General features: G+C 40.8%; 1 protein-coding gene across 2 annotated transcripts in view; it reads right to left on the minus strand.

Annotated features, from left to right (window-relative positions):
• EFL1 (elongation factor like GTPase 1) overlaps positions 1-13,217 on the minus strand; it is a 50,235-nt gene that overhangs the window by 27,227 nt on the left and 9,791 nt on the right. For both annotated transcript variants that reach the window (XM_081337177.1, XM_081337176.1), the window contains exons 13-15: positions 8,133-8,284; positions 6,335-6,513; positions 5,417-5,552 (exon numbers count right to left, since the gene is read on the minus strand). In XM_081337177.1, the coding sequence (XP_081193303.1) occupies positions 5,417-5,552; positions 6,335-6,513; positions 8,133-8,284 (467 nt within the window). The remainder of the gene's footprint in view (positions 1-5,416; positions 5,553-6,334; positions 6,514-8,132; positions 8,285-13,217) is intronic.

A 13,217-nucleotide genomic window follows, 5' to 3' on the forward strand; every position in this document is an offset into this window, starting at 1 on the left:
TGGCTTTTTTCCTTGAAGCGTCAGGATTAGAAGCGCCCAAAATACCAAGGCACCACCTCCTCAATGCATCATTTTGACAGGACTGAGATGTTGTAATGTGCAGCTATTCAGCTCCAAAGCAGGGAAATAAATCCTCTGTTGTTGTTTTTTAGAAAAAACCCTCTACTGCAGGGGTCCCCGACCCCCAGTCCGTGGCATACTAACAACCGTTCCGCACCAGCAAGCAAAGCCCCATCCATGGCATGCAGGCAGCACACGAAACCACGCCCCCTCCGGTCCACGGAAAAACCTCTCTCCACGGAACCGGTCCCCGGTGTCCAAAAAAGTTGGGGACCTCTGCTCTACTGGATCTGCCAACAGGACAAACAAGCACACCCTTGCCAGATCCAAAGCAACATCCCTGTTTCCAATTCAAACAGCTGTTCAGTGCATCCTGAGTGAAGTCTAAATGTGTTTTTATAAGAGTTCGTTTAGGGAACGTTCGAAGTTACGACGACACCGGGGGGGAAAAAAAAGATGTATGAGTGATTTTCACACTTATGACCCTTGCAGGATCTTCTTGGTCACGCGATCAAAATTCAGCCGCTTGGCAACTGACTCATATTTATGACGGCTGCAGTGTCCACGGGGGGTCACGCGATCCCCTTTTGCGACCTTCTGGCAAGCAAAGTCAGTGGGGAAGCCAGATTCGCTTAACAGCTGTGTTACTGACTTAGCAACTGCAGGGATTCACATCACAAAGGTGGCAAGGAAGGTCATAAAAATGGGGCAAAATTCACTTAAGAAATGTCTCACTTAACAACAGAAATTTTGGGCTCAGTTGTGGTCTACGTCGAGGTCCAACTGCACTACATCCCTGCTATAAAGTGTAAATGTGTTTTTGTACTTTCTCCAGAATTGGTGGATTTGGGAGGAAAAAAACAAAACCCCGGTAAAATTATGTTGTAAGACAGGCCAAATTCATTTTTCATGGATACAGAAATTTTTTTTATCAGGCTGAAATGCTCACCACATTTAACCTTAATGTACTTATAAATAATGCAGTCAGTTTTGTCCAACCCGGTTTTATGCCCCAAAAGTTCCCCTCATCACTCTGCTATACGTTCATTATGAATTAAGGCCAATTTTCTTCTAAATGCACTTAAAAAAACGTGACATGATTTATTTGAAGTGCAACATTTGGAAACGTTGAAGAAATGATGCTTTTGGCAGGGACTGGTGGGAAAGGGCAAAGAAAGAGGCGCAGCAGTGCGACAGGACCAGACTACAAAGATATAGGGGAAAGAAATATGATTCTATCCTCCTTGTTAATTGAAGGCTAAGGAAGCTATCAAGAGGCATCTGTACATTTTCAAGAATTTCCCCTAACCGCAAATAAAATTTAAGACAGTGTGCCTGTGTGTTTTACCAGAGAAGACAAAAGCCAGTTCCCAAGGTTGTCACATTCTAGTAGACAAACCCATGGGTGACAGGGCTATGTTTTCTACTTAAATTTATCAGCTATGTCTACTGTCTGAGATCAAAATGATCTTCACTATCGTGAGAGCTGTGCTCAGCAATGGCTTACGATGGGTCAACTCAAGGGAATGGACACAAAATTAAGAGAAAACAAAATATAGGGCTGGGGGAAACAACGGCTAACTTACTTTCTTTCAAAGGAGCAAGCTTGATTTGTTTTGTGAACTCAAGTGGTCTTAAAGATATAATTTGAAGTTACACCAAAAAAAATTGATGGAACCCAATGCTGGCAAACTCCTGAAACATCTATGGAGATTCTCCATCATCCAGGTTATGGTTACCCAAAGGTGCTTTTCCAAAAGGCAACTGGACTTTCTTCTTGTTGTTGTTTTTCCCCTTCTCATCCGCTTCTCATATCCAAGAAGCTTATGAAGCTTCTTGGATAAGAAGCGAAACATTTTCAAGGAAAAACCCAAAAAAGTCCAGTTGCCTTTTGGAAAAACACTTTTGGGACAATCTCCTGAAATATATATATATTTTCTTAAATCTATGACTAATAAAAGTCTCCTCAACATTCCCTTCCGATCCTTGCGGATTTACTACCATGTTGTCTTAATGAAGAGCTTCAAAGAATTTGCAGCCTTACATCTAGCATTATTTCATCCCTGAGTTGGTCACATAACAGTATTAGATGTGGCTGTTGAAATTTCTTATTGCTGATTCAATGTAGTTACGACTATTGTTTGCTATAGCTATATGGAACCACTAAGCAGAAGCAAATAGTTACCAACTATTGCTGAGTAACAACAATAACAACAACGTTTCGCCATTGTCTTCATGCTCCATTTATGGGCTATCTGGAGATAGCTGCAGATAATGACAAGCAGACTAACTGGATGGGTCCTGTTTCTATTCAACACCATTCTTATATCGTTCTGACTTAGAAAAAGAATGAAGGATTGGATTACAGAAACAGGAGAAAACCTGACTGTCAGTGGCTGAATTACACATATGGAAATATTGTGCACATAAGTCTTCCATTAACATAAAAATCTAAAATTAATTTCTGCTGACCTGGCACTTACCAACAAAAGTTGTTTATATTTGTATGCTGAGCATAAAAAAAGAGTCAAGGATTCAAAGTAAATCCTAATAATATACAACTATCTTCTCCATATTTGTCACCCAACCTATTAGTTGCCTACCTTTCTTTCTTTTGGTGGGTTACTAGTTCAAGTAACGATCCACTCCCCCAAAAAAACCATATTCCAAACTTCAGCTGAGAATATTAAGAAAAGATGGACCCTTTGTAGACAGGAGTCTTGACAGAGAATTGAAGAATCTTGATAGTCTGGATCTTACTCAGCTGCCCCAAACTTATCAAGATACCTTTGATAAGCCACTGTATCAGCCTCAGACTTCCAGAATCCAGTAAAATTATTTTATTCTATCAGCAGCCATCTAAAGTAACAAGAGACTATGGCTAACTGCTTCTTCATAGCAACCCCCAATTTGAAACCATATTTTGCTCTTGGATGACAAATCCTGGTTTCTTTTAATCATGCCTTGCTTTGATTCAATTCAAGAATCTTTACATTTCCCTCTTCCTATTTTTTTTTTTTGCAACTGTCCCATTTCTTCTGGGCAATGGTGGAAGAAATGGATAGACCAAAGCTGATTATGAAAAGCATAAACAAACCTTGCTTACTGGAAAGTTTAACTCTGTATGGATCAACACAGTTCATCAAATCTTGGTTTCGTGTTATATGCCGATGCAGTCGCTAGAGCATTTCTTGAATATGTTATATAATGACTGCCTGTATTTTGCACGAAGTTCAAACACAGAGAGACTGTGTAAAGGATCGGAGAAGTAATGCACGGTTTAGAATCCAAAATAATGATGAGAATAATAGCACAACATTCAAAATTGTTCACATGGAAAGTTATCAGTCCAGATTTAAGTAGACCATCCAAGTAAGAAACTCTTGCTGGCATCAACTGTATAGCACCAGAACAATAAATACGTTCTTGAATCGAGAAGCAAGAAATTGGCAGGTCTATAAAATACCACTGAAAGGTTAAAGCGTGTCTTATGAGGGGAAAAAAAAACTTTGAAAATGTTTGGATAGCTTAGCGATGAAAACAACAGCAAATCCACGGAAGACGGGACACAATAAAAAACAAATGTCTCCACTCAAAATCTGATACTGAATCAGCATTAAGCTTCCCCAAAGGTCACTGGCTGTTTTTTTTTTTTTGCTTTTTAATTCATCCTGAAAACAGTTACCACTTACAGATGTTTTAAATTTTAAGAGACCGATACACAGATATACCGCAAGATGGAATATCCAGTATCTCTCCCTGCAAACTAAGAATTGCCAACAGCATTCCTCTTTTTCGGTGGCCTTGTTTCCTGCTGCTGCTTCCTCCTCCTCTATTTCCCCTTCTTTTAAAAATATTATTGTACAAAAACAAAGACACAAGAAACACTTGACGGAGTGATGGAACTGATTCGTTTTCCCAAAAGACAACTCTAGACGAGGGGCTAGGAGCTAAAAAATAGAAAAGACCTCGTGGCTCACGTCCTGGTGACTTCATGGATATATTTTGGGCTGGGCTGTTTCATTTCTTTGTCTTAACTTTCCCCCACAACTTTTTGGAACGAAGTTTATGGGATGCCAGCCCTTTGCCTGGAGAAAGGATGGAAGCCCAGCTGTAGGTGAAAGGGGTTTTTTTTTGAAGCATCAATGCCTATGCCAGCCCAGGCTCTAAAAACATTAAACTACAAGACCATGTTTAAAATCTTGCTTATTTTGGGAGATGCAAAAAGACAATCTGTCATTTATCAGGTCTCATAAATCCAAATTCCAGCCAATTTTTTAAAACAAAAACACAAAACCCAGAAAGCTACTAAAAGCACAGAGTTGTCCCAAAAATGCCTAATCCAAACCAATTTTGATAAAATCGTGCTGATATTCATAATTTTCTCCAACACTGATGAAATGAAATGAAAATCACATGGTTTCCAAGGTAGCGTTCTCAAATCAAATGGGTTGGAGGAAAAAAGACATCTGGAAAGTATTTCAAGTTTCCATGGTAAACAAGGAGTTGGAAGGTAAATTTAGTTTCCCACATATTATAGAAGGAAGTACAAATTTACTTCTAAAATACATAAAACAGAACAACAGACATGGAAAACGCAGTACACAATTCACTTTAAGTACTGTACAGTATATAAGGAACTGGATCACTTTCAATGCTTCTGCTAACATTTAGCCAAGTTTAGAGTTTCCTCTCTGTTCAATTACTGATTACATTAGCTCCGTGTCCTTCAGATGCATTAGGACTACAGTTCCCAGAATTCCTAGGCAACACAGACATACTAGGAGAGAACCTGGGTTTGATAGCAAGCAGCTGGCTCACTCTGAAATCAGCTACAATGGTACCTCGGTTAATTGTTCAATGGTTCCGGGAAGCATGATGAGTACCAAAACCAATGAATACCAAACAAATTTTTCCAATAAGGAATAATGTTGTGAGTCACAAGGAAAGTTCTACCTTGCCAAACAAACGATGAGTACGGCAACAAAAGTTTTCACATCACAATGCATTGGGTACCAAATGAATCTGTTTCAAAGCAGCGGAGTACCAAGGTACCACTGCATTTAATCACGTGCAAAGTTACCCTATTACCCTTTGATAATGAGAATTTTCATTACCGCTTTTAATTATTTGGTTATGCTGTATATGGTCCTGATTAATTTTATTATAAGGATTTTAGGGCTAAAACATGCTGGGAATCTTTCTGACTAAGGGACAGCAGAGATGTTTATCATATCCATCCAAAGAGAGTTTTCAACTAGGAAGAAGTCATGGGTTCGTGGCTATCATTAGACTTGCTCCAGGAACATCTGTCTTGAATGTGTGATAGTCATGGAAAACACAATAGTTCACCTACCAAGCACATTCCCCGAGGGCACTTCCTGTAATTCTTCAAGCTCTCTCCCCATTAGTAAGTAGAGATCCTCCAACGTGCAGCAAGCTAAATGAGGCACGGATGGCAGAGCATCCGCAGGAGAACATCCCGGAGGAAGCTAAAGGGAAGGGAAAAAAAATGAGTCACACAAGAATTGCTGATTCCTAGCAGACTTCAGCACAGCTTCCCCCAAAGCAGGTGTAACTTACATAAGCAAACTATGGTTTTTATTCCAAGAGAAATGGCAAGAGAAAGGGGAATATTGTCAACCTTGGCAAGTCTAAGGTTGCCCACCTAAAGGTCTAAGGCCAAGCAGTAGATTTTATTCTTGCTTCTATGCAGGAGAAATCCTGCAAATAAAGGAATGAACATGAAATTCTTTTTTCAAGTCAAGTTCAACCCATGAGGAGTATCTTGGTTATATACAGTCACTTCCTTGGTAGCGACACGAATGTGCTCGGTCACTGCCTTATCTTGAAATGCTTTTTTTTGATTTCTCAAACTATTTTTACAGCCCTGGGATATCCTGGTGGTTTCTCACGGAAGGCCTAACCTTGCTTAGTTCTTTGAAATTAGCTAAGATAGCTAGGTGCTGCCTTGGAGAGGACCCATGAGTGAATATTTGGGAGATGGTGGGAAAGAGCTAAAAGGAATCTTTTACATCTTCCAGGGCCTTAACACCCATTTTATCCCATACAAGCCCCAAACCTGCCTTCAAAACAGGGACTTCATCTACTTTTGGAGTGTTGTCCTCAACTGCCTGGGCCCTCAAAACGACAGCATATTCCTGATGTAGATCCAAGTCATCACAAATAACATGGTTTCTTACTTTAATGTTCAGTCATAGGAAAAAGTGAAGTTCACCCTAATAGGGAAAACGTAGGTATCTCAGCAGCTTACCTTGTGCAGTGACTCTGCAGGATCATATTTTGGTCCAAGGACAAAGAGCTTCTGCCCCTTTTTCACCACACCACTGAACACCCTCGCAAAAGCCATGAAAGCTTCTTTAGTTTCAAGCTCTTCTCTCTCTGTAGCCACGATGTTGGTCTCTGATTGAATAGTGGGCAGCTGGTGATCCCCTGATGGAGGAATAATATTCCATGTTGGAAATTGGAAAAGTGATACTTTTCTGTTTGTCAATGAATGGCTGTCGGAAATGTGAGATATATATATATGTGTCTGTGTGTCTGTATGTGTATATACACACATATATATATACACACATACACACACACACACATATATATGTGTGTGTGTGTGTGTTTTGAAAAAGGGAATGTTTCCTACTAATCAAAGGATGTAGCTTTGTGTGTTATTACGGCAGAAATTTTATTTTTTTTAATTTATTTTTATTTTAATTCCATTTATATCCCGCCCTTCTCCGAAGACTCAGGGCGGCTTACAAGCTTAGCAGTAGCCTTCATTCTATGTATATGCCTGCTTATTAGGGCTTTCACACACACCCCAAGCGGCATTATTACAAAGTCAGCTTATTGCCCCCAACAATCTGGGTCCTCATTTTACCTACCTCGGAAGGATGGAAGGCTGAGTCAACCTTGAGCCTGGTGGGATGCGAACCTGCACTAATTGCAGGCAGCTGGTGTTACTTAAGGAGGCATTAGCCCACTGCTCCACCAAGGATCTCTTACAATAATAACTTGTATTGCCTATATTATAGTAGCGAATTCACTGGTAAACCAGTACACTAATGACAAATATAAAATAAATATGTATAAAACTGATTCTTGGTATGTGTCTTTTAATTTTTTATACTTTTAGTAAGATTAAATATTGTTTAATTAAAAAATAAAAATATTAAATAAAAAGATTCTGGGGGGAAAAAAACCCTGACTTAATGGCAGATTTTGGCAGAGTGGAGACAAAACATTTGCAGCCAAATCGGCAAGCTCAGCCCAACTACCAACCCATCTCAAATCTGATTTAAGCTTGTGTAGTCCATCCACAACAGGATGGACATTACAACAATATACCTCTACAACTTCCAGAGTACCGGCATCCAGATCAATAAAGAGAAGCCAATTTGGGACAGGACCAGTTATGTGCTAGGGACAATAATGTGAAGCAAACTAGATTTCTCTTTCCTCCTGGGTGCTGCAAATGAATTTTACAGCGTTCACTCACAAGTTAAGTATCCAGGGAAGTTCAACACAAGAAACAAAACTAGAAAATTGTTGGCAAGCACCATGAACCATCTGCTCTGTAAAACAAGAGGCTTATTCCCACAACCAGTTCACAGGCTTGCTGGAGAAAAAACAGGCTACCCAAATTTACTTCTAGCAGCAAACTGCCATGTGCCAAATTTGGCTGTTGACACGCTATCACGATGTATATATTTATATGCTGCACTGTTCCCAAGCCAGTTGGACCATAGTAAGAATTTAGGATTAGGAGAGAACTGCTGCCAGCAGCCTCTAAGACACTGCTTGGCAATTTCCAGATGTGTGGGGCTTGAAATCCAATACAGAGGTTGACTTTGTTTCATACCTACTGCCAGAGTGCCCTCTACAGTTACCATTTATCTTCTAGACCAGTGGTGAGGAACCACGGCCCTTTTATGACCTGTGGACTTCAACTTTTATGACCTGTGGACTTCAACTCCCAGAATTCCTGAGTAAAGGGGGCTGTAGTTCCGAGCCACTGTCCTAGATGAACCATTTATTCCTGATCTTTCTCTTACCTCGGTTCTCTTCTGCCTCTAAAGTTGGGTCTATCAAATTTCCTCCAATTCCCTCAGATGCTGACTCTTGCTCCTGAGTGGCTGCTAACTTTTCAGCACGCCGCTGCCTCGCACGGTCACGTCTTTGGGCTATCTCTTCTTGTGACAAAGGCCTGTGTACCATTGGGGACAACATGAGAGTTTTGAAAGGCGACTTTAATTTCCTAACTGCAGATTTGCACACTAGCAAGGAGAGTTTTGTCAGCGCACGCACAGTCTTATTGCGCTGAGATAACCCAGGAGTAAACATCGTAAATAGTGGTCTATATTAAATGGTGGTTTATTTTACACTATCTACAATATCATACACGAGGAACAATATACCTACATGTGTTAATATAGCAGGCTCCAACACAAGCAGTTACAGCAGGAAAACGAAAGACAAAACACTCATCTGCGGAGCCTTCCCTTTTATACAAGGCTCTTAAAGAGACACAGATCCTGCTGAGTCATTCCCAACATTATATCATACATCTCACACTGCATAAACTGGTTAGCTGTTAAATTATTACCTTGACAAGTTTGAGAAACAAAATAATTAATGAGTGGCTGGCTGATATAATTTTAATAAAACTATTGGGTCAACTGCTAGAGATTCTAACTTATATCAGTTCTTACAGTCACTACTACTGATTCTGCAAACCCAACAGTTCCGACGAGCAGCTAGCATATAGCAAATAGATGAAAACTGAAATTAATTCACTATTTAAAAATATTTTTAATTCACCAATTGCAGAAAAAAATGTTCTTCCCTTACAACATCTGTCATACATTTCATTGCTTTGGAATGTTGACTTTAAAATATATATATAAGGGCTAGACAGGGAAGTCAAAAAATTATGAGCATTAACCTGCAAAAATGTAACATTTTCAGGCCCAGTGATTCAAAAGTGAGTAACAGACAATGACGATAAATATATAGATCTTTCAGAAGAATCTGATAATCAAATGTATCCAATCAAGTATTCCATAGATGAAATCAAGTAGCTGGTGTGTATATGTTGTTTGTGTGTAATAGTAGTACAGTGTATTGTATTAGTAAAATGAGTAAAATTAAAATAGGCTACATGTAAATAGGAATAATAACCAAGTATAGATAATGGATTTGACAATAGCAAGGGATAGTAAAAGGGAAGAGAAAGAATTGGAGAGGATCACAAAGTATGAAAATTGAAGCTGAAAGACTACAGTAGGGCATAAACTAGGCATGGTTGTCCCAGTGGTTATGGGTGCACTGGGTGCCCTACCAAAAAATCTTGGACAGCACATAGAAAATCTGTGCATTGGCAAAATTTCCATCTGTTAATTACAAAACACATACAATGTGCTTGAATCTGCATATATATACTACACCAGGGGTCTTCAAACTTGGCCCTTTTATGACTTGTGGACTTCAACTCCCAGAATTCCTCAGCCAGCGTGCCTGGCTGAGGAATTCTGGGAGTTGAAGTCCACAAGTCATAAAAGGGCCAAGTTTGAAGAGCCCTGTACTACACCAATACATTATGATGCCTTAGGTTCTTGGGAAGAACTGGATGCAATACCAGATAAATAACTGACAGCTGTGACTTCACATTGTTATGCCCGGATAATAATATATCAATATTAGTAGCTAGTGAGGAAACACCAAGCTGTTATTAAAATAGCAGTTATTAAAGCCATTATTTTACATGCTAGAGTTGCCTTAATGGAAACAATTTAAAACTTCTGCAAAATGTGATAAATTCCAATAAAACTTTCACGGGCGTATAATTATTTAAAGTGGTACTACAACTGCAATATTAACTTTTTTAAAGGCAATTTTTATCGAAGCCTACTTAAGAGGAAAATGCTTCAGCTTTATGAACTGATAAATTGCTGCTGGAGAGAAGTCCTTGACATGCATTCCTGGTTTAAAGATGCAAATTCCATTTAAATACCTGAGATACTTGAAATTTGTGTGTTTGAAAAGTAGGAGGGTTGATAGAAATTCCAATTTGATTTGTTTAACAGATCAACCGCAACACTGTGTGCTGGTCTTAATGTAGGAGACCAGGATTCAGGATGAATCCTTTATAAAGAAGCAAGCAAAGAATTTTATAATGCAGATAGGGGGAAGAGAAGAGATAGATTATGCAAAACGCTTTAAAAACAAAAACAAAAGGCATGCAGGGATGGCTAAGCACCGTATTGAAAGAAACAAGAGCATTACTGAATTCTTATCCCAAGTTATGTCATTATTTATTGTGCGGGGCTGAACAAGATGCAATTGCCTGGGTTTGCATGCAGGTGGTCCTCGACTTACAGCCATTCTTTCAGTGACTGTGCAAAGTTACAACAGCACTGGGAAAAAAGGGACTTATGACCGCTTTTCACACTTAACCACCACTGCAGCATCCCCCCTGGTCACGTGATCAAAATTCAGACTCTTGGCAAGCGGCATGTACTTAGGACGGTAGCAGTGTCCCGGGATCATGTGATCACCGTTTGTGACTTTATGACAGGCCAGTGGGGAAGCCAGGTTCAATTAATAATTGTGTTACTAACTTAACAACTGTTCTGTACCAGCCTACTACCAGCCCTGCAGAAAAGGCAGGGACAACTCCTTTACAAAACGGCAAGAGGCTGGAACTAAGCCTGCCAAATTTATTAACATAAAACAGAGCAAAACAAGACACGAACCATGAAACAGGAGCTATTCAAGCGGTTGCCTTCAGCAAACCAGCCCTCCCACGCATTCCCCTTTTAAACAGTTCAAGGTGTGGCTTCTCTATGCCTCCTTCCGAGGTGCCCCATTGCCTTCCTCTGTTTACTCCTGATTGACTGCCTCCTGCGTTGGGCGTCCTTGAACAGGGCCAGCTGTGGGTCATCTTCATCCACGCTGTCAAGCTCACACAGCTGGGTCTGCGTCATAACCAGATGGGAGGGGCCTGGCTGAGGGCTCTGCGGAGCCTCAAGGCCATCATCAGCAAGCTCTCCAACACCCCCCTCCTCCTCCTCTGAATTGTCCGACCCAACTGCCGAACCCACAGGCTGACCCTGAATCACAACAACAACTGCAGTGATTCCTTTAAGAACGGTGGCAAGGAAGGTCGTAAAATAGAGCAAAACCCGCGTAACAATTGTCTCACTTGGCAGCATAAATTTGGGCATCAATTGTGGTGGTTAGGTTGAAGGCTACCTGTGTTAGGGTAACTATGAAATCAGGGATGGGTGAATGGAAGCCCCAGGACCCCATAGGGGCCAATTCCCTCTTTTGAGCTTTTAGCATCTTCTCTCAAGCACATTTCCCACTGTTTTGAGGCCCAGGGAAATTGCGTTGTGAATCCATTTAACTTTAAGTGAACCCCAAGACTTTGGAAGGACAAGAAAAGCAGCACCTCTCTTGTTTTCTGCTTCAAGGCTTTATCCGTCCGTATTTTAGCTAGAGAGGTACAAAAATAAATTCAAACTGATGCAGAAATTATTCAACTGGGGAAGTTTAAAACCACGAAGGCATTAAAATGAAATCCTCACTTAGGTGACAGGACTTCGTTAATGAATCGCTCCGAACCATCTGCAGCCGCAAGATCACATGGCCAGAAAGAGGGCCGTGGACTCCACAAAACTCCACCCTTATTCATAAAAACACAATAGTCCCACCTCCTAACTTCTAATGTGCAAAACTGGAAGAGAAAGTTAAAACTGTGTTTAGGAAAGTTTCAAGAGCCGCTTAATCCACAGTTGACTGCCACCATCTAGTGGTCAAAATGCTCCAGGTCCTCTAGTCAGAAACGATTGCAGCCTTTTGTTACATCTCACTTAAAACTTTTCAACTTCTTTAAAGACTCCCTAGGCAAAAATTCACAAGACTCCTCTCATAGAGTTCATTCATTCTGAAGCGCAAGAAGCCATAGAAAGCAAGCGGAGAGCTCACTTCCACGAACAACTACTGCTTAACATCCTTCTCATGATGGACAGTGCAAAGGTATCTCAAGAAGAGGGGTGTTTTTTTCCCCAAAACAAACTTACAAATAAATCCACACACACACACACACACACACACATACACACACACACACTTGAAACTAGGGCTGTGATGCTCTTTGGATCTCAAGCCAGAAAGATATTTTGGTGTCAGCACAAACATGCAAACTATACCTATTCACACTTCCTTAAATAAGTCATGTCTTTTCCTGGCCTCTCGCATCCCTCCTGTGTTGGCACATTAGGCTGAGTTATACAGTAATGCTTGACCGCTTGGACAATCGATGGATTCGCATTCCGTTCCTCGGAGCGCTGGTCTCCCAGATGTAGCAGGAGGCCCAGGTCCTCTTCTTGACCCACTGCACCCTTCTTCCAAGTGCTGCACTTAAGAACCACCACTGAGAGAGTTGGGATCAGGGTTATGCAAAGCAGTCATGTGGCTTTGCATTATATAATAACAACAAAGTTGGAAGATACCTTGGAGGTCATCTAGTCCAACCCCCTGCTAAGGCAGGAAACCCTATACCATTTCAGGCAAATGGCTGTCCAGTCTCTTCTTAAAAACTTCCAGTGTTGGAGCATTCACCACTTCTGGAGGCAGGTTGTTCCACTGATTAATTGTTCTAACTGTCAGGAAATTTCTCCTTAGTTCCAGGTTGCTTCTCTCCTTGACTAGTTTCCATCCGTTGCTTCTTGTCCTGCTTTCAGGTGCTTTGGAGAATAGCTTGACTCCCTCTTCTTTGGGGCAGCCCCCTGAGATATTGGAACACTGCTATCATGTCACTCCTCGTCCTTCTCTTCATTAAACCAGACATACCCAATTCCAGCAACCGTTCCTTATACGTCTTAGCCTCTTGAGAACCATCTCGTTCAAAAACTGCAATTACAGACCCAACTGTGGTCGTAAGTGGAAGACTGTAGATGACCAGGCTGAGCCCGAGGGAGGAGTCAAATGCATCATCAGTCATGAATCCCTGCACACACACGAGATCTAAGTCCAGCCCACCCTGAATTCCTTTCTATTCTTCTGCTAATTTCCCTTGAAAGTTCAGATTCTTGTAGAAAGCTTACAATAAATCCTTATACATATTTGAATTGCCT

This window comes from Vipera berus (assembly GCF_964194415.1).
Source record: "Vipera berus genome assembly, chromosome: 12".
Lineage (NCBI taxonomy): Eukaryota > Metazoa > Chordata > Lepidosauria > Squamata > Viperidae > Vipera > Vipera berus.